Source organism: Triplophysa dalaica, chromosome 12 (assembly GCF_015846415.1).
Source record: "Triplophysa dalaica isolate WHDGS20190420 chromosome 12, ASM1584641v1, whole genome shotgun sequence".
In the NCBI taxonomy this organism is placed as follows: domain Eukaryota; kingdom Metazoa; phylum Chordata; class Actinopteri; order Cypriniformes; family Nemacheilidae; genus Triplophysa; species Triplophysa dalaica.
This window is the reverse complement of record NC_079553.1, coordinates 2,861,102-2,888,510: the sequence shown is the minus strand read 5'-3', so window position 1 is coordinate 2,888,510 and position 27,409 is coordinate 2,861,102. Positions and strand designations below refer to the sequence as shown.

Sequence of the window (27,409 nt, the reverse complement as noted above, 5' to 3'; positions counted from 1 at the left end):
TGATGTAAACTTTTAACCCATTCTAAGCCATTTTTTGGAAAATCAACTTCCTGGAACTACCTAAAGTCTCCATGAATAACGTGACGCTCCATCGTTTTGGACTTCCGTTGGCAGAACTCTCTCCCTCAATGGCTCTGACTTAACCAAACGCTCTTTGCGGCGTCTCGTCAAAATAAAAGTCCTGTTGACTTGAACAAGTTATAATACACTCACATTTTGCCACACCACCCCCTTGAATTTTTATAATTCGACCACAGAGTATATTGTTTACTGAGGAAACTGAAACTAAAAGAAAAATCGATCGATACAATGGCTAATAATAGATCAATCTCTCTCTCTCTCTCTCTGGTTAATTGCAGGTGGTTGTGTTTCTGTCTCTGCTCATATGATAGCAGCATGTCCGTGTTGTTTTGGAGAATGAGGTCACTGAGGGAAGATGCCGACAGACTACTGAGTGCAGAACTGGTTAAAGGTGGAGGAGAGAAAGTCAATTACACAAACAGCAGGAGCAACCGTTTGCATCAGAAACATCGTGTCTGTTTATATTAATGTTCCCTAAAATGTATTTTAATGTATCCTGTGGCACATCTTTCTTTTAGCATCCTGACAGAATTTGAAAGCTTAAAACGCTCAATTTGCTGTAATTGCATCTAGTCTCGTTTTCTGCCGCATGGAAGAGTTATTTGGTTTGGATGACATGAGGGTGATTAAATGAACCCCAAATGTTTATTAATGGAAGAACGTACCAGGATCATAATAATGAATTTTATGAATAATTTCTCGGTCGTATTATAGCATTTTACAAGTTTAGGTGTTTAAACAGCAGGCCAGCCATTTTTGGGTTCTACTGCAAAGCTACACCAAAGATTTACAAACTGCGCCTAATTATCTCTGATTTATGAGTAAGCACCTTCATTAGCCCTAGTCTTCATGCGTGAGTGCTTAAACAAACATTTTAGGCTTTCTGAAAGCCACTCTAAATTAAGAAATAACAGCCCTTCCCTTCCTAACCCTGCGCAACAGCAGTTGTGAGAGCGTTTACCTGCCCCATAAATAAAAAACAAACTCCAGATGGTGGCAAGGACGAGAGACACAACTCGCTCAAGAGAGATCTCGGAGAACAAGGCCAAGCAATTAAGGTTACAAGAAAACGTGTACAAGCACGGTGAGGGCTGCTTACATAACCGAGGTGGACCTTGTTAAATCCATCCAGGTGTGGCTGGCTGCAGCCTGCATGGGGAGGACTCTCTCTTTCTCTCTCTGTCTCTCTCTGTCTCTCTCTGTCTCTCTCTTTCTCTCTCTTTCTCTCTCTTTCTCTCTCTTTCTCTCTCTTTCTCTCTCTTTCTCTGTGCCTTGGATAATATATTGCTTATTGAGTACAATTCAAATAGCCATCCATCTTCAGAGCCTTTTTGCTTGCATCAGACCCACCACATTCATTATCATATCAGTTAAAGTGATTATATGCAAATAGCTCCGCCCAGCGGTCGCGTCGGCGTATCAATAACAATGACAGCCCCAGTCTCGAGCGATGCCCGTTCTCATGGTAATTCCTCCCGAAATAGACCACACCTGAGAAGAACAGCGAAGGCGAATAAGAGAAAAAGTGAGCGTGCCAAACGATGAAAGACTTCGACTGCGAGAGAAAGCCTAGAGTTCCAGTACGAGCTAACCAGGATTTCTGACTTGGATGTCTCACTTTTTATCTCCAATTCCGTCTCGGGAGACAGAAATAACCAACCGACCGTCATTTGAGTTATTTCCTCTCAATGTTGTTGTTGTCACCAAAGGGGAGCTTAGACACACAAACAACTTTTAAGGGAGCTGAGGGAACGATGATGTTTGTAACCAGGCACGGGCTTCCTGATACCTTGAGAGCTAATTACTAGTTTTCTATGGGCTCTACGATGTATTTTTTATAATATCTATAACAACAAAAATTTTATGGTGGAACTAAATCTTGACATGCGTGAATCTTAAAGGGATGGTGCACCCCAATATTAAAATGGCTTGAGGATGAATAAATGATGACAAGATTTTAATTTTTGGGTGAACTATTCATTTAAAGGCAGGTAAGCAGGCGTGACGCATCATTAATCGCACCCACACAACTGTCAGGCAGACGTTTCTGCACATTCTAAAGTTTATTTCTTTGAACGACGTCCAAACAAAATTGAGCTTAAAATATCTTGATAATAAAAGGCGATTTTCCAAACTCCATCCCATATACTGCGATAAAGGATGACGTGTTCATGCACAACATGCTTTGCCTTCAGGCCTAATGCCGTCGTCGGCGGATGTATGAGGATGAGGACACTGAATTTACGGATGCCTTTGACTCTGAACGCATTAGGCAGCGGCTACGCCAACCACGGATGGTTCCAGCATCCCCTAGGGCACTTTTCTCAAGCCCTGATTAAAACCCAGCCTCCCGGCAGTAAAACACCGGCATCTCTAAAGCTGAAATGAAGCCAAGTCAGCACATCTCCTAATATATGCCCCGTTCTTCACCTGCAGCAAAAAGAAACCCAGTCCATTTATGGAGCGTCTGCCATCCTTTGAATCAGTCTAAATCCAAGATCGTGCTTGCGTCGAGTTATAGAACGTCACAGCATAATTGGAGGCACACACGGTCGGCAGGTGTGCGTTTCATAAAAACATTTTGCTTTGAAGCTAAACGAACAGTTCACCAAAAGTAAATGTTGGGTTGTTGTTGACTTCTTTACAAAAGCATTCCTTCTTTTTAAATGCCATGCAAAGGGATTGATTTATAGCAGTGTGTCCAAGATGCTCTTTGCTAAACAATGAAAGCGAATGGTGACCCAGGTGTCAAAGAGAAACGTCAGGGAAAATGTTTTATTGAACAACTTCAACTTCAGGCTTTTTCTTGAACAAAGCTTTCAACACAACCTCGAAACATTTGGAAAATAGTTGATCAGTAGTAAGAATTACTTTTATGGTTCTTTTGGAGACTGATGGCTCCAGGTCCCCATCCACTTCTATAGTCTGGACATCATCTTTGTCTCCTTTTGAATTCACTAGAAGTCATACAACCTCATGAGTAAATGACGTAAGAGTTTTTAGATAGATTTAGATAGAGAATAGATTCTCAGTTTACAATTTCAACATTCTTCTATGTTGAGCCTAAACTATAAAAGCATAATCGATGTATATTCCACATTAAACAATGAACGTCTTGCATTAGTTCACGCAGTGTGTCTTTGTGTCATGTCGCAGGCTAATTCATGTCGTGCTGTGAGACTAGGTGGAAATTAGCCTGGAAAGACGTGGGCAGACCTTTATGTGGATTACGAATTTCTCAGTGCTCATCTAATGCCACGTCTATAATGGCTTTAAGTGCAGCTCTGAGCTACTGTGAAAGACCATTTTCAACATCGCTGGCTCCATGTCAGTGACACAGAAAATGAGAGAGCAGGTGAAATAAAGGGTGGCACAGGCACCATCAAGGGGGTTTTCCCAAAGCCCCCTGTTGTTAAGCACAACAGCTAAGCAAGCGTGACAACATAAACATTAGCATCCATTACGCCTGCGGATAACACACAGCACTGGGCAAGAACCATTGTACGCACACATTATCCCATCTTTATCACCATTACATTACTGAAAGCAGTATTTTGATTGTGTGAACCATCTTTAAGATGGCCAAGTCGCAATTACCTGTGTCAGCACCACAAGCTGTTTGTCGAGTCAATGGACGTACATTCACGCCGCTTCAATCTCAATTATCAAACTTCTTTACTCTGAAAGGTCTTGCACGCTATCCACAAAATAATGTTAATTACAAGAATGTTGTTGGGGGGCTAACATTAGCATAGTAGACGCAAAGCTATCATCTCATTTCTTAATGTCAAGTCCCCATGGGTGATTTCTGTTTTAACTTCGAACAAAGAAAATTAAATCAAAACTTACAGTTTGGACAATTTGATTTGAACATATTACAGAGGAAAAACATTCCCACACATTTTCTTACATTTCTGTTTAAATTTAACAGCAGTATTGACATACATGGAATCAATGAGACATATGTACATAAAAATATAAACTGGATTTATTTTACGTTGAACCACATAACAGCATGAAATTCTCTACATTTTGTTATAAGAATAACTGTTCTTTGTTTTGGGATGAAAAAGAGTAATATACCGAAATATACGTAAGCATAATACAGTTTGCTTTAAGCCAAAGTGTAAGAAAGTAAAAGCTGCAAGATTCTTCTTTTCGTGCTACTTTTCATAGCATTGTTTTGCTATATTCGTAAAATTAGTATTAGATGTATTTTATTTTCATTTTTTTCATTTTTGAGCAACACTTTGCTACGTGTGCATCATTGTATATATCTGAGTGTCTAAATCAAGCGTCAAATGATTTTACCCCTTGTAGCCACCGAGGGGGCCCCCAATCTTGCGGGGCCCTACGCATTTGCATTGTGGTTAACAATGCTTCTGATTACATGTAAGGGGACCTGCAGTTTATGTACATAGAAATAGCTCATTCTAAAGTAAAAAGGTCTTTATACACCTCTCAAGACATATGTTTGTGATGTTTTATTATATTGTATTTATTATATTTTAGTTACATCATATTGCATTTCTATCAATAGATCATCAAATCTAAAGCTTAAATAAATTAAACTTATATAGCAATATAAACAAATAACTAATAAAATGACAGAGGCACATCAAATATTGTTAAAAATAGAAAAATAAAACCTAATTCACGATATAAACATAAATATATAATAACAATATTTACAACATAAATTTACTATATAAAACTACCATAAAACTGAAAACAACCCTATCATTTTCAATTTGATGCATCTCTAAACCAAACTGTAAAGATTGTTAGAAGATAAAAATCTTAATGTGACCTTATTTAACTTATGATCAATAAATGCCCTCATTCGTAAAGTAAACACAATTAAGTGTAATTAAATCTTAACTGTTAAGTGTCATTAAATCATGTCATTATTTAATCAAACCCCAGTTGTGAATTACATTTCAGCATCTACAGACATCCCCCTTGATGCTCGATTTCTTTTTGCTATATAGCTTTGTAATTAGACAAATGGCAGACAATTTGTTTATATTGTGATTATCTCAATTAGATTTTAATGCTGCTGGAGGGACCCTCAAAGTAAAAGCTTCAATCTGTCAATGAGGTCACACACCGAATTTTAAAATCCTTTCTTTCCTTTATATATCAAATTTTGTATAGTTAAACCTTTATTTACTTCAACAGATATTTGGAAATCAGAATTTTGAGCATTAAGCTGCCTAATTGTAAAGGCACATGATCTACAATAAGAACGTTACATTTTATAGTTCTCCAAAGGGAGCCTTTAAATCCTTGTCATCACCTCATTTGACATTAATGTCTCCTAAATAAACAGCTTTGTAGGTTAGAGACATATATTGTATTTTATTGTAGCTTTCAGTTGATGTGAAAACGCATCTCGCTACTTATTAACCGAGCACATTTTGTAAATATGAACTCTCTTGAATGAGAAGCGGTCTAGTGTCAGTGTTTACGATATCTGTCTTCTCACACAATTGAATTTAGTGCAGCTTGTTAAGATTTATATTGTAATTCACTTCCTCATTTCACCTTCCATCTTACTCGAGTGCTTCAAAATTTGTACACACGCTCCAAATCTCTGCCAGGACAAGCATGACAGATTTGTAATGCACTCTTTGTACACTTAACCACGAGGTAAATACCAAGTTCATAAATAATAATCGTCAAACTTTTCACCTGGATTTAGCACAGCCAAAGAGTGAAAACCTTTACAAAAGGTGAGATAACACACACGTTTGTGCGTGTCGAGAAATAAAATACATGTGATATCTCGCAATCGGCACACATAAACTTTGCAATTAACTTTCCGATCAAACCGTCTCCATTCTGCCTTCACTAGTCAAATATAAAGATGTGCTAGGTCACATGACTATTTTGCTGCCATACTCATCGAGCTTTGATCTCATGCACACTTTGATGGTGGAATTTCAATCAAATGGATGGTAAGGTCTTTGTTTGGGACCTTTGTCGTGAGCGGATTCGATTACGGGGTGCAAAATGAATAACTCGAGACTCCGGCTTGAGACGCTTAAAAAAGACGAACGCCTTTTAGATCAGATGAAAGTTCAAAGAGAAGCAGTGAATCATTGCATTAATCTGAAAGTTTCGGAAAAATTGAATGCGAGAGAGGCGTGATTAATCAATCCACTGCGCCGGGTCGAGTGGTGCTGCTGAGATTGTGCCTCAGATGGGTCTACACATACCTTCAGAATAACACAGCTGTAGTCCCTTTCTGTTTGCACCAGAACTTGGGTGTTCTGAAAATGTTCCGCTTTCCACTCGATGAGGAATTTTATATTGCAGCTGGCACTTGGTCACATGCAATGTGCTTCTAAAATGTGTTAAATGGACAATTCATTATTGTCAGGGTGCCTGTATCCATTTATTTGCATTGGTCTTTATAATGCGCTTGTAATGAGAAGGAAGCAATATTTATGAACCCCCAAAATAAAGTGCTGCAATAAAGTGCGAGTGCACAAAAAAAGTGGTACGCAACGTAACCGCAAAGACCAAAATATCAATAAAGCGCATGTTTGCACAGACAACTATACAAAAAACAGAAAGGGCACAAAATAGATCACTTTCTAAGCTGATTGTGAAATGCAATCTAAGCCATTGATAGGCATGTGTATAATGATACGGAAATAAAAATGAAATTGACGTCAAATCAACTACTTGTCTGTAGCAATCATTTAATTATGTCGAAAGATGTATTTGGGGGGCTTTTATCAGCAGATATTGAAAAAGCCTCTGCAATTCATTTGATTGATACATCAGCATATAACGCAGATCATTTTTCATGAGAAACTGATAGTTCAACAAAAAATGAAATGATTCTTGAATCTTGACTTCTAAGAAAAAGAGCTTAAAGGGAAAGTCCACCCAAAAAGAAAAATGATTTAATAATTTGTTCGGGCTCATGTCATTCCAAACTGTATGTCCCTTTTTTCTTCTGTAGAAAACAAAAGACGATATTTTGAAAAACTTAATTAGCTAACAACATTGGCCCTCATTGACTTCCATTGCACGGACACAAAACCACTATAATATTTCTCAAAATATCTTCTTTTGCGTTCCACAGAAGTAAGCGTCATATACAATTTTTTAAAACATGAGGTTGATATAATGAGGGAATTTCCATTTTGGGGTGAATTATCCCTTTAAGAGGGAAAGTATTTGACCTCAACATGATGACACCATACTGAGATAAACACTCTTTCTATGCAAACCCAAAACAAGGTCATTTAGTCCATTTCCAAATAGTCGCAATGTAAAAACTCCATACGTACGCGTGGAGTGCCAGAGCAGAAGTCTGTGATGGAGAGACGGAGTATCGAGGCGAGCGGCACCAGGGAGCAGGAAACTTTATTAGATCATTCAGGGAAGCCAGCCAGGTCCGATAATGACCCTACAACTCCACCAGATGTGTCTCCCCACCAACTTCCACTGTCAGGCGCCCCTGTGGTCTCTCATGTCGGTGATGAATAAGGCCTGGGCATCAGAGTGTGGATAATGTGCAGATGGGACGCAAGCCTGCTGTTTGAGAAAGGTGAAGGGCAGCTGGTAATAAAGACCTACAGGTCTCTGATCTGCGCCGCGCGCCTCTGTGCTTCTGTGACTAAGGAGGGACGTAATAAGATACAACGGACCCAGAGAATTGCCTGGCTTTAGCACTAATATCTGTGGGAACCCAGTTCCTGTGAGAAGATTACCGCGGATCTGTGTCAGACCCAGATGTCTGGATTATGGTGAGAAGGGATCAATTAGGACCAAGTGCTGCACACTTCCTGTGCCATAACCGAAGCAGTGAATTTAAATGTGCATATTTCACCGTGAAGCATGAACATGCCCAGGCGTTGTAGTGTGATTTATTTCCAGCAAACAATACGATAAAGAAATAATTACCTTGCAAATGAATGTTCACGCCGTCGGACCTCAAAATTGTGTCTCGACTGTACAATTCGATAACTGGCTGTGAAGTGACACACCGGCTGGCTGATAACTTTATTATGACATGCATATTACTGATCTTGGTTATGAGAGCTGGGGAATCACAACCTAAAAATGCATCACATGTCTGATCTCTAGTCTGCAAGATTGAGACTAGACGTGTAATTGTTTTAAACTCTGTATCTCTTGATGCTGACGTTAAAATGTGATCAAGGATGTGTGAATTGGAGAGGTCGGGCAACACTTTACATTGAATGTGAAATCTGTGCTCTGATGCAAAAACAGTCCAGAAACATTGCTTTAAGGCTTACTGTGAATAATCCTTGCAAAAGTAAATGAATACAAACAACATCGATAGAAAACATCTGTCACTGTAACTGACACATTTGCTAACAACGTCTCGGAAAACAACTTACTTTCATAACTTTATCCACAACACTTACATGTTTCTTCTCTATAACACATTATGTATATATTTGACAACTGCTCATGTAGCAAATCTTCTATGTCTCCAGCATTTAAGATACAAATTAAAATGCCTCAAGTTAAGCAATTAATCCACAGACGTTATAGGAGTTTATGTTATAAGCAAATGCAAAGTACTATCGTATAGCGCTGTAAATTTTCTGAATTATTTAAATATTATTCAAAGAAGAGCTATAGACCTTAATATGGCTGAAAAGTCCATCTTAAAAGTCCAGCATATGAAATTTAACGGCATCTAGCTGTGAGGATGCAAATTGCAACCAATGGCTCACTCCACCCCTCCCTTTCAAAGCACAACGGTGGCTTCCACAGAACTAAGATGTCGTCACATTTCTGCTTCTTTGCAGAAGTAGATAACGTATCTATGAATCAAGCTCTGTACAGCAGTTTGTCCGTTTAGGGCTACTGTAGAAACAACCTGGCGATTTCCATGCAAGGGGACCAGCGGTGTATGAAGATAGAAATGGCTCATTGTAGGTAATAAAACATAACGCTTCAGGTCTTTATACACCTCTGAACACATTGTTCTGTATATAACATTGCGTTTCTGACAAAAGATCCTCTAAAAGATTACATACAGGGCCTTTAAGGTGGAGGACAGGGACAGGATTGGTCTAATATGTAAGTTTGCACAAACATCAGCTGGCCCAGTTTAGGATGTGCGAGCCGATGTTTGCAGCGCACTTCAAGACAGAAACAACATGAACGGAGCTATTTAACCACTGAGCACACCAAACGTGGCAGGTTCTGACCTAGTTTCCCCAATAACAATGCACCCCATGCTATGACGATCAAAATCATTTGCAAGGAAAGGTACTAGTTTTGAACAAAGTCTTATTGTCAAGAGGTCAAGGATTTTAAGGTTTCTGACACACATGCAAACAGACGGACAGATTTATAGACAGATAGATATATACTGTGTATAGTGTGATGACAATGTGTTTACATTCAACATTTAAACAGTTTCCCACTGTGTTTTTGAGGTGTGACATCATTTAAACTTTGCATGCCTAGACTCATCTGTCGGTCTCAGAGCAACGTGAATGTCACACGACAGACAGTCAGCTTTAATTAAAGCCAGAGGGAGATGTATTAATGACTGCACAGCGCCTGAGACTGCGGGTAAACTGTCTAGGTTCTGCATGTGATTAAAATGCATGTGATTAAAATGCTGATTATGATGTACTGTGGAGGATTCCATCCTACTTACTGCTTCTAATGACTCATTCATACATTTACAATGAGATGATTTAATCTCTTGATTGTCATTTTATTTACTCTGCATTTGCTTTGGATTTTATTTTAGCTTCAAGGTGCTTCTGATAAATTTTTGTTACTTTTTAAATCTTTGAAGTATTTTGGTAACACTTTCCTTGAAGCATGTATGCATAATGCATTATAAAGAGTTATTAAAGGGTAAAATGCATTATAATTCTTCATTATGTGTGTTGTAATGCATTATATGTAGTATAACCAATTTAAAATGTGTAGTCTATATAATGTATGAACTGTAATAACAATTATTTATTATACATTACAATGAATTAAAAGGTGCATTACAATGCTTTAAAATTACTTTTATAATGCATTATACATACATGCTTCAAGAAAAGTGTCATTAAAGGGATAGTTCTCCTAAAGATCCAAAAAAATCTGTCATCATTTACCTTCTTGTCATTTCAAACCTGTTTGACTCATTAACTTTTGCAAAACACAAAAGAAGATATTTTGAAGAATGTCGATCACCGAACAACAGCTGTACCTATTAACTTCTTTTGTATGTACACAGAACCAATGCAAGTGAATGGGTACCAGCGTTGTTCGGTTACAAACATTCTTCAAAATATCTTCTTTTGTTTTCTGAAAAAGACAGAAAGCCTCACAGGTTTGATATGAACTATCATTCATTTTTGGGTGAACTGTTACTTTAAAGGGTGCATATGTAAGATTTTTCATGCATTCATTTTTTTACATAAACATTACTCAACTTTCAATCCAAAGGATCTGATCTGTATGCATGGTGTTTTACGAGCAGCCACCGATGGTCGCTGCATTTCTGTAGTTTCTGGGTTTAGTAGTTGCTGGTTGCAGTTCCCTTAATGGCCACTGGTGTCCCCAAAAAAATGTTTTTGATTTCCATATCTAGCCTTTTTAAACACATAAAATTGACAACGAATGTGTATGTTTTGGGGAGTGAGAGTGCATACATATATGTTCCTATATTCTCAAAGAGCTCCAAAAAAGTAGTGCTTTCTGTCTCCTCAAAGACAGCCGCCCCCCTCTGCAATTGTCTCTTTGACCTTCCATACAGACTTGTGTAGAGCTTGGCTCGCATTCCCCTGAGATCTGTGTTTCTGTGCAGCTCCCCTGTGTTTTGTCTGTCTTTTGAGAACCTTACCCAGTTTCTACCTGTCTCATCTGTGTCCTATCTTTCTTTGCATTGACATCCCTACAATTCATGCGTCCAATTACCTGTTCTCCAGGATATTGTCTCCTTCTGCTTGTTTTGATCTCGATTCACAATGGCTCTCAATAAAAGGCCCTTCCCAGCAGGTCATGCACATCTTTCTGACACTTCCCATTTGGGATGGGCTACGTTTCAAAGGAAGACCCATTGATTGTCGGGACTGATTTATTACAGGCAGGAGCAACTGTCTAAACACGGTTCAAGTCTTGGCTTGGACAAAATAAGACATCGGAAAAGGAACCTGAGAGGAGACCTACTGATGCGTACTTATAAACGAGTCTCTCTACACCTCTCTGTACCAACAAGGCATCCTTTGAATTCTATTAAAGAAAGATTGACCCTAATCATTAAACTTCTGTCATCATGTATTCAATCTCATGTTGTTCAAAACCTTGACTCTTTCTTCTGTAGAACACTAAAGAAGATGTACTGAGAAATTGCTTCCATTATCTACCCAACTTGTAAGTCGCTTTGGATAAAAGCGTCTGCTAAATGACTAAATGTAAATGTCAAGTTTTTTTTGTTTATTAACGTTGTTTAAAATATCTTTAAAATACCTTTCTTCTTTTGAATTTAAGTCATAAAAGTTTGGAATGGTATGAGTGTGAGTAAACATGAAAATGTTTAATAACTTCATGCATCAATTTATCCCTTTGGTTCCCCATTTTCTATATATAAATTCAAAAACCGGTAGTCAGAAAATGTTCATAGCTTTGATCAATCATTAATAATATCTGCACATTTTCCTCTGAACTGTATGAAACTTTGCTTAAATTTTACAAAACTACAAGTAAAAAAAGAGCGCAAGGACAAAAAGAGAGCATGCCGTGTTGGGGGCCGTCATTTCAACCTCCGCACTGATGAGCCCGGTCGGGGGGCATCCTGGTTGGACGGGCACACGGTGTGAAATGGTTTGCGACTCAGTGTGAAATAAACCTTTGGAATGAGAATGAGCCGAGCTTACCGCGCAGGAGATCAGAAGAGGGGTATGGCGAGGAGTGGGTGCGGTACAGCTGCCAATCAAAATCATCCTCATCCCCTTGGCTGAACTCGCAGAGGCTGGGGTCCGCATCATCGTCGAACGTACAGCCCGCTGTTGGAAGAGAAAAAGAGTTTTATTTGTGTCCGTCATCCCCTTATGTGGCTTGGGGGATTTCAGCCTACATGTTCATGAATTATTTCAAGCATACAGGCCCTTCAGAAAAGGCTTCAGGGTGAGAATATGTCATTTGGGCGGCATTTGATCCTCAAATTGTTGACACCAAAACGTACATTAGCCGACAATAAGTCTGACTCCTAGTCTCTCTCGGGAGGTTTATATGGCTGCAGGCAGACGTATTGAGACCCCCTGGCCTGAAAGCCCTCTAATTAAGCAGCAGTGTGTTATTTGCGGCTGTGTTTCATCATGCAATCCCCTATGATCTCATTTCTGTCTCTGCAGAAGGAAAAAGGTGCCAGACATCACTCCCACATCCAATATAACCACTTCATCAACATCTTATTATTAACTCAAATGACACATTTTATTGTATTAACTTAACTCTTGATGTGATTATGATGTCAAGCAAACCACACACATTTATAGATAATTGCTAATTTATTAGCTAAATGCTAACGCTATTTTGAGATTTTCACAATTGGCAGACCATTTTCCAAGACGTAAACAATAGAAGCACTTCCTGTTTTAGTTTTCTTTACTTATTTAATTTTACACATAAAATCAAGTCTTAAAGAGGTTACTTTAACATTTCAATCAAGTAAGTAAATGTTCTATTGGTTTGATTTTGCTGAAACGTTTGTGTAGTGTTCAAAAGACTGAAAATTCAAATGATTCTGGATGAACGTTTACATCTTGCAAAATGGTGAATATAAGCTGTATCATATATAATTAATACAATAAGATCATCCCACTGTCTGCATATTTGCATATCGCAATATTTTGCAATAACTAGATTATGATAATAGGCTACCTAAGTTTAAGGTTGATACAGATAGCACGAAATTGGACAGAGAGAGAGAGATGCTTTCTATTCCAGAAAGAATGTGTATAACTTTTAGATTCAAAATATTTTCATTCAAATTTATTTTATAAAACCATAAGCATTATATCACATCACATATCGCATATTGCATTATTTATTGTAGGAATTTTCTTCCAATATAGTACACTCTAACTCAATACATATCATTGGTTGAAGAAAAAATTAAATAGACCACTACACAAGTCAACTCAAATTTTTTTCCAAAAGCAATTGACGAAAGGTCACAAACTGTACATTTCAAGGCTTCCTGTTAGGTCATGCTTGGGGCCAACCAGCTCTCTGAGCTTTTAATTCCAAACCATTATTCTAATCCCCCAGAGACTTCTTAAACTGAGCCTGCAACTAATTTAAGCTCCAAATTACATTTAATACGCAACACATTCATGACCCGGGGCAGCGGCTTAATGCGCTACGGCCCGCGCACCTCACCACATCTGCTGCGCTCCCTCACATTAGCCTCACAGGGTGAGAAAGAGCAGGCAGTAGTGGGCAGTGGGCTAATCCCAGTCACGTGCTGCTGATTTGTGCCAGCTCAAAGCTGAAGAGGGCAGAGAGGAGAGGCCACGCTGGCAGCAGCCGTGACAATAACTATGCCATCAAGGTGACCCTCATAGCTGACTGCCTCATTACTGCCCCCTCTGGGCATGTCTCTACTAAGGCCAAACGGGAATGATGTACATCTGGTACAACTTTCGGGCTGCTTCTGGCATTTCATTTCAAAAGCGTCAGTTTCTTTGTGGAATATTAAATACGGAATGTTTTGTACTTGCATTCTTCTGATGACGTGTTCAGGCTACTTTCCCAAAACACTTCTACAGTGTTTACTACACAGCTAGTCTAAATAAAAGGTTTTGAGAGAGAGACACAATATTAAACAATATTTAAAATATTAGGTTTTCAAAATTTTTGGAGGAAAAAAAATCATACCCAGCATCTCAAATATAAAAAAAATTTATTACAATTGCAAATCTGGAAAATAAAGATTTTTATGTTTTGCATAATAACTGATTTTTGTGTATTTTTTGCACTTGCCACCTTAACACAATAAATATGCGACATATGTAAAAATCCATCAAAATAAATACAAAACATACAGAAAATGACTTTTTCACTTAATTTATTTTTATTCTTTTGTTTTTGTATATTTAGCATACAGGAACCCAAAAAGTGGAGTCCCATTTGAACCCCCCAAATCGTTTAGTTCTGATTCCCATCCCTGTCACTCACATCAGTAATGCCAGCAGGCACATCCAGAAGAAAGGAAAGAATCTGTCCCAAGAGGTTTAAATTACACCATTTCCTCATCGTGCAGAATAGAGATCCGTTTCTATAAAGGCAGCAAAAAATACCAAAGCTGACAAACTAAGACCTAATTTGGTCAAATGCTCCTCTCCTACCAGAGAAAAGACTTTCGAGACGTTCTCAAGAGATCCAGAGTGAGACACGAAGAGCCCAGCTTTTCTCTCCATTGGTAAACATCTTCTAAAATCCATGCACAAGCGAGTTACCATCACAACTGCACGGCAAAAACGCAGAGCCCACCCGCTCCCGAGCCCACTGTCATGACAGTCTCCAACAAATAATTACAATATAATTTGGCATAGAAAACAGAGAAAACATCAGGCCTGAGCCAAGGCCAGGGTTTAAAGCCCCCTGGCTGGACCAGGAAGGCTTTTGTGTGCGCAAACCCATCCGCTTGTTTTGTTTATTAATGTGAACAAGTTCCCTTTTGAGAGTCAGTGTGTTATTAGCCTTCATTAACATTTTGAAGAATGGTCTGTCTGAGGTCTCTAAGGACATTCCGTTGAAGCCTACTGCAGTCGGGCTATCAATACATATATAAGACTGATTCATCTCTGCTTTCATGTATTTTTTTCTGGGGATGTTCTATTAACCAATGCACCGCTTGGTTTTGCATATACATAATTTGTTCTTAAAGTGTATTAATTGTGAGTATAATTGATATTCTTTTGTGAAGCGAATACCCAATTTGCTTTAATGCCAGCTAGCCAATTCTTCCGAGAAACATTTTGTTTTAATGGTGGTTAGTGTATTTTCACATCCTGATAGCAATCGCTAAGTAAAGTGGTCAAACTATATTTATACACATTTATACGAATAAATAACGTCTGTGGAAGGTGCAGGACTATAAAATGTTCAACAATCAGGATGTTCGCCTTGTCTGTCAATAATGTTCCGCAGGCAATCTTCCACCATTGTGGCTTTGCAGACCACTCAAAAGGGAAGGTGGGATCTTATGCTCAATACTACTATGCTAATAATACAGGTGCTTACCCCACCTGTAAGTCGATTTGGATAAAGGCGTCTACTAAATGACTAAATGTAAATGTACTAGCTTGATATATTGTTAGCCTCTCCAAAATTGCCTATGCATCCGTAAATGTTCCGGTGGTGTAAAGCTGCAACTTGTAACATCTTTAAAAGGCTAGCTCCCCCAAAAAAGATTCTTTTATCCTTTACTCACCCTCTTGTGATGTCAAACCTGTATGATTTTCACAAAAGAAGATATTTGAAGAATGTTGAAGATGGGTACTGCCATTGTTTGCCCAACAACAGTCTTCAAGATATCTTCTTTTGTGAAAATCATACAGGTCCGAGATGACATGAAAGAGAGCAAATAATGAAAGAAATTTCATTTTTGGGTGAACTACCAAGTTTAACATAAACAACAATCATTTACTGAGCAAGTGCATAAAGAGCTTGTTCTGTCCAAGTTGTCAAACTGACATCATCTGAAATAGTTACTGCAGAGCGGGACTACATTTAAAATTTTGTTGTTAAAAACATGTTAAAGGTTATGAAGATAATAATATAATAATAATTGTTAGGATTAGGATAAAATGCTCACTACAAAACTAGTAATTTTTCCGTCTGATTTCCTTGTATATAAATGCACAACACCCATAATGAACACATTTTCTGAGGGTTTACAGTATACCTTGGAATGAAAAGATGGCACATAATAAATTATAATAAAATATTGTTTTATAAATATCTAACTATGGCACCCAAGGTCATGATTTAGTGAATATAGCCAATGCTGAAAGGGTCGCAGGCAATCCGTTGTGTGCATAAAGCCCTTCAGCTTTAAGTACACCTACAAGACCGCACGGCCTTCATTCCTTATTGCTTAATTAATCAACATAGGGAAACAAATATTTTGAAAGCTACTAAATGAAATTCTGCTTGAGTAAGCAGTGGTATAGCATCAAACAGACATTGAAGCCCAGAAGCAAAGATACAGATCAAAGAACTAAATCTAATGCCATGGATCGGTTACAAACCGTACAGATTTAAGAACCACCAAATATCGCAACTTCGAGCTAGCCACGAAGGGCTCTGCGACAGGGAGAGTAGGGACAAGACAAATAGGATGTTGTCAGAGGAATAAATCAGATTTATCTAGAGCAGTAATGGTAGAGAGAAGCAATTTGTTTAACAATGCTTGCAGGTTAGCACTACCTTGCCAAGAGATATTTAAAGTGTGTCCCACTTTGAAATGTGCATTCCATCTGAACTTCTACTTGTTTCCTGGGAGACTTTTTTCCTCATAAATGAGATTCTCGTCTTGGGTTCTCGTGAGGTTTGTGACTTTCCTCGGCACCTGGTCTTTTAATTGAGAGGTTCAGAGTCACCGCTGGGAAGAAATCCCTGGACGTGAAAAACATACAATTGCTTTCTTTTCGTACTGAACGATGCCGAACTTTATTCACTTTTTACTTCGAATCAACTCTTCAACAAGAGAATGGAAAGTAATGAAGTCACTTTTCTCCAAAACGAACCCTTTTGGGTGATACAAGACCCGTCCGCTTCTTGATCTCCCAGTCAGGTATAATGTCCGGAAAAAGATAATCTCTTACATTTAGTAAAATTTCGTTCTAAACTAGATCTACAAAATGCTACACTCCAGGAAGTATTTTGCAAAAAAAACTCTAGATATGCAAATCTGACCATAATATAATTGGCTCACATCGCAGCCCCCGCACCATGTGTCCCTCTCTCAAGCAAACATAATCAAAGACACGCAAGCGTTTACGCCTCGCCACTGAATCCCATGTTCATTAAAAGCCTCCCACGGCCCTTCATTTCACACCAAGGATTTACAGGAGCAGCTGCCCTCACACAACAGACCTCTGCGGTTCAAAAAACGTGTGAAAGATTTGTTGTCATTAACAGGCAAACATGTTGGCCTCTCGTTGAGATAATTCTTTTAAGTCATTTACAGTATTCAAAATTAATTGCCGTTTCTATTCCTCGCTCTAAGAGCACCCGCCCTTTGATTTACATCTAATTGAACGGCGGTGTCTAGTAAGCTCTGAGAAATGAATCGGTAAGGAATGGATCTTTCAGTTGGATCGATGAATTGGTTGAAGCAGGTCACAAAACTGATGCGAAAGATTCATTCGCAAATTACACTGAATCGATTTGAGTGACTCCGTGAGTCAACGACCCAAGAACGAAACCAAGAATTAAAATTCTTCCATTATTTCCTCAGCCTCACAGCAATCCAAACCTGTATGACTGAAAAAGTTGGTAGCCATCTGTCCCCATTGACTTCCATTGTATGCACATAAATCCTGATTCACATTTCGCATCTAAAATAGCGCGTGCTGCTTTCTCTCTTCAAATGAACCTCGATGCGGCACCAAAGCGCCTGCCTACATTTCGAATAACGAATATGTATATGAATTTGAATTTTTGTTAACTTTTCCTTTAAAAAGCAAAAAACCTACTGTGTACAGTACATGTTTTTTCTTAAAATGTATTTTACACAATAATACGCCACACTAAACAAACATGTGATCGCGTAAATGATCTGCTGAATCATCTTCCACTCAGCAGTTGCTTTAAAACACACTTATTAAAATGATTGATTCACCGAAATGATTCAGACTCTCCATCGCGACACCTCATACAAACCACCTTTTAATACCTTTGTTCCTTTAATTCCTTTGCAGCCCTTTAGACCCGCTCGTATGCTAATCAGACATTTTCTCACCGCCCAGGCACGCGGCTGGAATATGCCGCAGCCGCCCGAACACTAGCTCCTCTGCTGGCCTCATTAGCATCCTGGCACACCGCCTCGACCATCAAGACAAAGACCAGCCCTGTTTGTGTTGAGCAGGGAAGTCTCTCCTCAGCACTCTACTGCAAGGCTATTCATCCATTTTTAGCACTCACAATGAATGCATTTCATTTCCTACTCCTGCTTTTAATGAGGGAGCCCAAGCCTGCACAGTGGCAGCCAAACAGAGTGGAGGAAGTATCATGGATTGTTTTCAATAATGCATACAACAATGGTCCAAAGATGGATAGACTACGGTCGACTGGCACTTTCAGCATTAAAAATAAAACAAATCGTTATTCGGTGGTACCATAGTGCCATCAGGCAACACCTATGATTGAAACGCAGGTATGCCTCACGGATTTAAAACTTTGACAGAAGATCTGAAATAGTTGGGATGTAAGAATGAAACATCAATTTATAAAAAATAAATATATCGATAAAATCTGTAAATTAAATATTATATATTTAATTTCACTTATATCTATAGTGCTTTTCAAAATGATGCGCTGTGCCCGACCAACTTTAAAGAAAATACAATCGATAGAGAAGTAAAAAGAAAAAATTTAAAAGAAGAAAAAAGCAAAAAATCTGCGCGAGTACTTTATTCAAAACATTAACACTAAAAATGTAATTAAAATGAAACGACACAAACAAATGAGTCTTCATAAATGTGACACTGTCTGTTAAAAAGCTGCTCAAGTTTTCACATTTTTAAAACGTTGTTTTGAGAAGCCAACGTCCATTATTTTAATGCGAAATAACAAGTATTTATTTCAATATTTACATTTTTATCCAAAGTGAATTACATTGCATTGTACTATAGATCACAAAATATACTTTTGTGAATATACTTTCACAAAAGGGAGATTTATTGTCAATCTCAAACAGGCATATCTATACACTCCAAATGTGAAAACAAGCTTCAGATTACATGTACTGGTTGTAAGTATTGGTTAAACTGAAAATGAAAAATCTGTCATCATTTACGTCCCTTCTGATGTTTCAACGCTTCAGGTCTTATTCATTGTAATTGTAAGAAACAGAGCGACGTGTTCAATATTCAAAAGATTTGGAATGACAAGAGGGTGATTGAACAATGACAGAACTATTCACTTAAACTATTCCCTTGAGACAAGCATCTGTGAAAAGCAATAATTATTTTCCCAAAAGCACAAAGCATATGTCGCCCCAGTAATGCCCACGTCCCAGCGCCATATATTGTTAGTCCCCGTCATGAGGAACGCTAGAACAAACACAAGTGAATTAATAACAGAATGATCGCTAAATAATTAAAGAATGATGAGGCCATTTTACCTCATTAGAACACAGACTGACACCCTGCCTAACTTTTCTTTCAACGACGGAAATAAACTTTAAATAAAATCATAACCAAGGTCACTATCTAAAGTTTAAAAGGAATCATTGCAGGGCGCCGTTATGTATTCACTGGGCTCGTTCTCGGTGGGGTTGAGAAGCATGTTAGCACCTGAGGCTAAGTGGCAGCAGGTATTCCCGAGACGGTTATCGCCAAATCCAAATGAGAAGCCTGTCTGGAAGCACGTTCCCATTCAGAGACTTCATAAAGTAGCTGGCCAGACGAACCAATGGAATGCTGAGTACGACGACCGAGGAGTGAGCTCTGATTGGCTGGAGAATACAGTGTAAAGAGCCCATCCGTGCACCTGCTACACTCCGACCGTCAATGTAACTTCAGATGGTCAAAGGAACTGAATTGAGAAACGCCCTTTCTATGAGGCTTCATAGTCTAAAGGAGTTCAGGGGTCTCCCAAACACCCCTGCATGTGCACTAAGTAGTGTACTAGTAGTGTATTCCTGACTAGGGAGTAAGCCATTTCAAGGCCTATCCCATTGCCAAACACGTTGCACCCTCATGTTGCTTCAAGACTCATTCTTCTGTGAAACACAAAAGAAGATATTTATAAAAATGTGTACTTCTATACAATAGAAGTCAATGCGGTCCAATTTTTTTTGGTCTCCAATGTTCTGCAGAAGAATGAAAGTCACACAGGTTTGGAATGACATGAGGGTGAGTAAATGATGAGGGGGGAATTACGTTTTGAGTTATCAGAATACGAGGACAACATTTAGGGAGCAGAACAAATGACAGCCAATTCGAAGAACCTGGAAAGGTACAATAGATACTAAAAAGTTCAACTACAAAGCGGGTCAAAAGGCAAGACAATTTGCAGCAAGTTTTGCAAGCGGTGAAGGTTAATTCGACTTTTATTTGGAATAACTATGTTTTGCACAAAACCGATTTTCAAATCACCAGGCTACGTGTGACATTCTCATAATTCCAAAATTTCCTTGCGCAAAAACATCCTCTTAAAAGCTCATTTGTCAAGCGTGACTGTCATTTCGCATTCAACGCAGCTCCACCTAAAAAGCATCCGCAAGTGTCTGAACTGGCACCAAATTATGCCCATATCATGCAGATCCTAGTGTATTTATTCTCTTCCGCCCCCCACTATGCTAATCTTTTGTCTCTATACTCCACTCCACCCAGCTACCCTTGAATGAAATGATAGTGACTTTGATGAATGATATTGCATTGTTTAACACACCACAGTGTGTGAAACTGCAGATATCAACGTTCTGCCAGAACGCTTTCTCTTAAAACACAAGCAAACAAACAGGGTACGCCAAAACTGTTTTAATGCCAAGATGTGATTTATGAAGTTTCAAGGGTTATGAATCCATCAAAACGGTGTTTATAAATGCACACTGTGGACATCTCTTATATATAATAGGCATGACTCAACTCCGCAGCTTATTAGTTGAGTACGACATGACATAAGGTGGATGTTTCATATTAGTCAGACACCTAAAATCTTCTTTAAATTCAGATGTTACAGTCAATGATGCAGTTTGCACCACCTATGGAGTATGCGATCTACAACAGAGGATTATATAATCTAAAAAAACAGTTTTTTGGAGAAAATTGACAAAATTCCAACATAGATTTAAGGGGTTAGTTCACCCAAGAATAAAAATTCTGTCATCATTTACCAATGAAAGTCAATGGGTACCGCCCTTGTTCAACTACTAACATTCTTCAAAATATCTTCCGTTTTCTGTAGTAGGAAGAAAGCCATACAGGTTTGAAATGACAAGAGGGTGAGTAAACGATGAGAGAATTTTCATTTTTAGGTGAACTATCCCTTTAAAGTTAACTTGATGTCTTTTATCTATACCATTCAGCATTGAATGAGCATTACGCTGAATAACCTCATGTTATTAAAAACACTGAATTACAACAAAAACTTGGGTGTCTATATAAAAAAACATCTTAAGTGAATGATGCATGTTTCCAAATGTAAAGGTTCATATGCGTCTCCACAATACAAGCAAGCATTATTGCAAGAGAAAACATAAATCTTAAAAAGTCTAGCACACATAAAGGAGCTCAAGGGATGTGCATCAGCAGCCTAATTTCCTGATTTATGACATTAACCCAAAAGAAGAATGTCTCCTGGGTCGGACTGAGTTCAGAGTTGAAACGATTGTTCAAACAGACCTAAGCACTGACTTTATTACGATGTGTAAGTAAGGTCTGCATAATAGCGACTCAACTGCATCTATCTTACAGCGGAGCGAGTATGAGGAAATGACTTTTTAATGAGACATTTACAGTGTGCGTGTGTGGAGAGATGGTGTCACTGTGAGCACCTGTGGTGGATCACAGCAATCTTCAAGTCAGTAGGGGCCGCAGCATTCAATCTATCTGTTTCTGCCTGGAGAATGAGAAAAACCTCAGGGCGTCTCACTGGAAAATTAAACTAATTAGAGACGGAGAAAGAGCCAGAAACGGAGAGAGGGAGGGAGAGAATAGTCTTTTGAGAAGGTAGAGAAAGTCTCAAAGCGTACCTTGGTAAATGAATGCGGCAGAAAGTCGTAAACACTGTTCTGGGGTCAGTTCCATTAACACACGGTTGAGGAAACCCAAGTGTTTTATATAAGTGCAATTTCTGATCCTGGTTCAGCCCAACAGGGGTTTAATTCAATTCTAGAAAATGAAGCAACTATGATGCTAGGATGTTGAATGCGGTTGCCATGGTGTTGCTATATGGTCGTGAGGGCCTTCTAGGGATATTCAAGGTCGATGAAGTCAAAAGGGCCAATTCACAAATCTCTTTTTTTATATTTATTGGATTTCATCTGGTTTCATCATCTGGCATCTGCCACGTGAATCCATTAATCGAATCACAAAACAGGTATCATTGGGGTATGAGGTATCAAACTTGTACATACATTTATGAGCAATGGTAATATAGTGATGCTTATCTTAGAGTGGAGGGACTTTCATCTTACTTAGAAGCTAGCCAGATTCCCATGGCTTGAATTTTTGGCATAGTTATCTGGCAACGGCAGGATTATTAAACTGGAGGAGTATTAAGTTTGGTCTGATCCTTGTTTAATTAGCCAATCTCCCATCTCCGTAGAGACTGGAGTCAAGTGGCACTTGCTATCAAACTACAAACTTAGCTTGAGGCTTTGCAAACATGCACAATATCTGTATACACAGGCCTCTATGACAATTAATGGCTGGAATACACTACAAGACTTCGCCCAGATTTTCAGTCTGGAGATGTTGCAAAAAGTCTGCGCCAGTCTGCAGATTTAAAAATCTGTTCAGATTTTAATAGTCTTGTAGTGTATTCCAGCTTTAGGAGATATTTCTTAAAGGGACAGTTCAAAAAATTCTGTCAATATTTAATCGAGTCATTTGAAACATGTGTATGACTCTTTCTTCTATGGTGCAGAAAAGAAGATATTTTGAGAAATGTCTCACTGTTGCCCATACAATGGAAGTCAATCGAGGCTAGTGTCATTTGATTGACAATGTTCTTCAATTTTTCTTTGCGTTGTACAGATAAAAGAAAGTCATTCAGGTTTGGACTAATTTTCATTCGTTGGAATTTTCTTTCTATTCTGCATCTCGTCGATTTCTAGTCTTAATATCTAATTTACCATACTTATCATAAATCTCCATACTTTCACATTTTACATCCTGGGCCGCGAGTCCTCACAAGTCGTCTTTGGAGGGCGGATGTTAACAAGATGTTGTTTGAAATTCGATAAATTATTAAAAATATATTTTTAGGGATGCATTCACAGAACACCCACACGACCGCGCTCGACAAGAGAAAATGTCTAGCAACACTCTGAAGAATCCAAACTGAACCAAAGAGATGGACAGATGGAGGTATGCAGACTGGCAATCCAAAATCGCACATATCTGTTTACATATGCTGCCTCGCTGGAGAATCACTCACAGCTAAACCAAATAAGCAGCAGCTAGCTTAACACACACACACACACACACATACACACACAATCTTTCAGTGTTTTCACAGCAATATATCATAATTCATTCTGTTCTCACACACTAGAAACCTTTTTGTTTCCAACTCCCATCATGCAGGGTGACGCATATGAGATTGTTGTTATTGTCACAGTCGCAGAAAGACTAACGGAACGTCACCAGCAAAAAATGACAAATCGCACTTCTAAATAAGAAAAGAAACACATTCTATGAAACTCACCAAGCAACAATGGGATGGAAAGAATGGAGGAAGAATTGAGGGAGAGAACACGTAGCAATCTGAAAATGGTCAGAGATGCAAACGCAGCTAATGTTTACATGACAAGATTTTGCTGCATAATGAGAGATGGGCATAACGCTAAGCATGATTCCCTTGAGGTCTCATCGGACCGGGATTGTGACAAGTCCGACTGCCGTCTCTGCAAGCAAATGAGAGCCGAATAGAGCGAGGTGCGGACAACACAGTTACATGTCTGTGATGAATGAGGGGAACAAAGAGAGGCCAACTAGATCCTGGGCGCTAGCGGACCTGACTAAAGGGCAAATTTAGCATGATTTGCTACTTCGCACGCATGGTATCTGAGAGTGTAACTGCTCCGGGAGTCATGTGCCCCGATTATGCTTCGCTCGACTGAGAAATTGTTTATTTTGAGTTTGTTTTTCTGTTGTTTTATAGAGCATTTCACCTTTGACTGGGTAAACATTGGCTGGCCCGAATGTCATGTGAAAATGTTAAGCTGGCAGTACAAATCCCTTGCTAAGAATACTTGTGGTGAATCACACATCTCAAAATACTACAAGCATTGAACTGAGAGTTGGCTTGCGATAGTCGGTGTCACCGGTGATACACGGTATCCACTCGCCTACTGATAACATCACTTGTCCACCGCAGCACCGACCCCCATCGTCATTTTTATAGCAATAAATCACTTAGTTTAGTTAAAGACCAAACTACAGTTGCGCGGCTGCTGCGTTCAGCTTAAGCGGAAGAAGTGTCGCAGCCTCGCCGTTAAGATTAGCAGCCAGCAGGGGTCAGATTTTATTCATCGTGTGAGGAGACTGAAGATGAGATGATGGCGGAGGCTTTCTGGCTAAGAACATGTAGTAGAATATGTAAGCATTGTTATCAAGAGCCGGTTAAGTTTTAATTCTCTTTTTGTTGCAATTTTCTAAAGCCGGTGCTTTGCCACTTATTTAACGTTTTCGTTTCCTATTCCTTTCTTATCCGTTTCTTATTTATTTATTTAACATAAACGTTTTTCATTTTGGATTCCTTACTGATTCGTTTCTTATTTATTTATTAATTTAACATAAACGTTTTTCGTTTTGTATTCCCTTCTTATTTGTTTTCTATTTATTTAACAAAGTTTTTCGTTACGTATTCCCTTCTTATTCGTTTATTAATTATTCATTTATTTGTTCCACAATTTGTGCCCTGATTACTCGTTTTGTTAATACAGGCAACCTTTCTAAATGGTTTTTATTTTCGTTTCTTGATGTCTGCTGTGATTATTTGTTTTGTAAGGTCCGTGTTTAATATAAGCAAATTTTACTTTTTCATAGGTTTGTGTGTTTTTATTAAGAAAGATATTGAACCCACCATTATTTCAAGCAATTGCCTTTCCCAAAAAACTGATAGTAAAATGCATCATGCGCAGGGCAGCATCTTCGACCGACCCTCACCCCTGATGTTTTTACACGTCGATTAACCGGTGGGAAAACTTCATCACTGCAACATCCCTAACTGAGAGACAATAAAAACCAAAACACATCCTGAATCATCAGTCACAATAAATAGCACGATGAGAGCTAAGAAGGGATCTTTACGGCTTCGAGGAATAGTGTAGCCAAAAATGAAAATTCTGTAATCATTTACACTCCCTCTTATCATCGACTTTTATGACTTTCTTTCTTCTGCAGAACACAAACATTCGACATTCGACAAAGACATTGTTCGGTTACCAACATTCTTTAAAATACCATCTTTTGTGTTCTGCAGAAGAAAGAAAGCCGCACAGGATTGAAATTACAAGAGCGTGAGTAAATGACGAAAGAATTTTCATTTTCTGTGTGAACTATTCCTTTAATGTATTGTCTTAAATACAGTTACATAATGCTTTAATGATGAAACATGAATTTGAGTGCCAGACAGCCTTCTTCAAATTAAACCTTAACTCTAGCAAAGTGAGGCCAAACTGGGACATTTCTGTAACACAGAGGAATATTTAATTGCTTTTTTATAGCTCGGTGTCCACTTTGTTTCTTCTAAAATTCCTTTGGAGAAATAAAAATATACACAGACGAGACGATTATTTACATACGATGAGTTAATAAGGATAACACGACTCGAATGAACCTGCTCTTGGGAAAATGTGATATTATAGCTCATATTGAGGTCTGCTCAGATTTCCAAAGATTCCAAAGTAATGACTAACATTTTGTGACACTGTTGAGATCTCTTCTGAAACTCTAGAAACAACACCTGTGAGATTACTGGATTCTAGGATAAAGAAGACATAAAAGTGAAGTGTAGCATTTTTTTGCTCTTTAATCATTTTTATACCCAGCTTAATCTGCGACAACTATAAATAAACCAATTCAAGATGGATTTCTCTGAAAAGTGTAAACAGTTTTTTCACATCTGTAACGTTATCAAAGCATTGCTTTGTGTTGTGTCGTTTATACTTTAGCTTTAAGAAAAATCTCCATACTTTCACTTTTCTGATGTTTATGACTCATGTATTTAAGAGATCTCATTTGTCATTCCTCTGTGCTACGGGACCACAAAGGACAAGTAGAGAAAGTGAGGAAGATTAAAAAGCAACGCTCCCTCAACCCTGACAGACTTGAAACAATGAAAGAGAGGAAAACAAGTGAGAAATCATGGAGGAATGTCAGGCTGCCAGCAGGGGGCGGTGTTTTAGGTCTACTGCACCTGTAGAGCAGAACACAGTGTGAGAGCTCAGTGTCTCACTGTTTAGATGCTAATTAAAAACACCACCAATGTGAGAGGTGAGACACAGGCCTCGACTCGCTCCAGGATACGCTACAACTTCAAAGTGGCCCGTGTTAGAAAGTCAACTCTCCACTGACGCTGAACTAAAAAGCAATTCCTCATTCCCCTCCCCTGCACTTCAAATTTCTACAGTAGCTTCCCCTATTGCTCTCTACCATCCAAAGCCAACAAATCACAGCAAGCTAAACGTGTAAACCGAGCCACGGAGTCGGCTCGTGCAGGCGAATTCGACATTATGTCGGGAGCGGTGAGCTCAAATAAAATGTGAGAAAAGCAAACATCAGCGGCCTAGCATTTCTGAGGCTGTATTTCTGGGGTTTATTGGGTAATTAAAGTTTGAGCAGTAGCCATATGCTCTGTGAGTGGCGATGGCTCTGCTACAAACCTTGACGGAGAACAGGTGAAGGAGAACAGACTGACTCGCCGAATATGTTGCTTACCATCTGCTACTTGTTGTAAATGATATTACGCATACGTGGCTTTGGCAGCAACAAATTTATTGTCACGCTCTTGCCAAGTTCATTCTACGTTCGAGTAATGCCTGATTACTGTTTTATCTTGGGTTAGGAAGTGATCATTTAAAGTTAAATCAGAATGACTGTACGGTGTGTACGAGGTAAACTCACATCAATTCCATCACAAATGTCATGACTGTAGGAAAATCATTTCCCATAATTCTCCACATAGAAGCATTAAAGTAATAGTTCACCCAAAAATAAAAGAAATGGTCTTCATTTACTCACTCACTTGTCGTTTCAAACCTGTTCAACTTTTTATTATGCAGAACAAGTAATAAGATATTTTGAAAAATGTTGGAATCTGGCACCCATTACTTGGGTGACGGCGCTGTTCGGTTAGTTCCTTGCATAAGCATACATAGCATAATATAATAAAATGCTTTGTACAACGCTCT

General features: G+C 38.7%; 1 protein-coding gene across 9 annotated transcripts in view; it reads right to left on the bottom strand.

The window, feature by feature from the left end:
* Positions 1-27,409, bottom strand: part of ptprub (protein tyrosine phosphatase receptor type Ub) — a 184,330-nt gene that overhangs the window by 119,378 nt on the left and 37,543 nt on the right. For all 9 annotated transcript variants that reach the window (XM_056762139.1, XM_056762142.1, XM_056762145.1 and 6 more), the window contains exon 2: positions 11,967-12,095. In XM_056762139.1, coding sequence (XP_056618117.1) covers positions 11,967-12,095 — 129 coding nt within the window. The remainder of the gene's footprint in view (positions 1-11,966; positions 12,096-27,409) is intronic.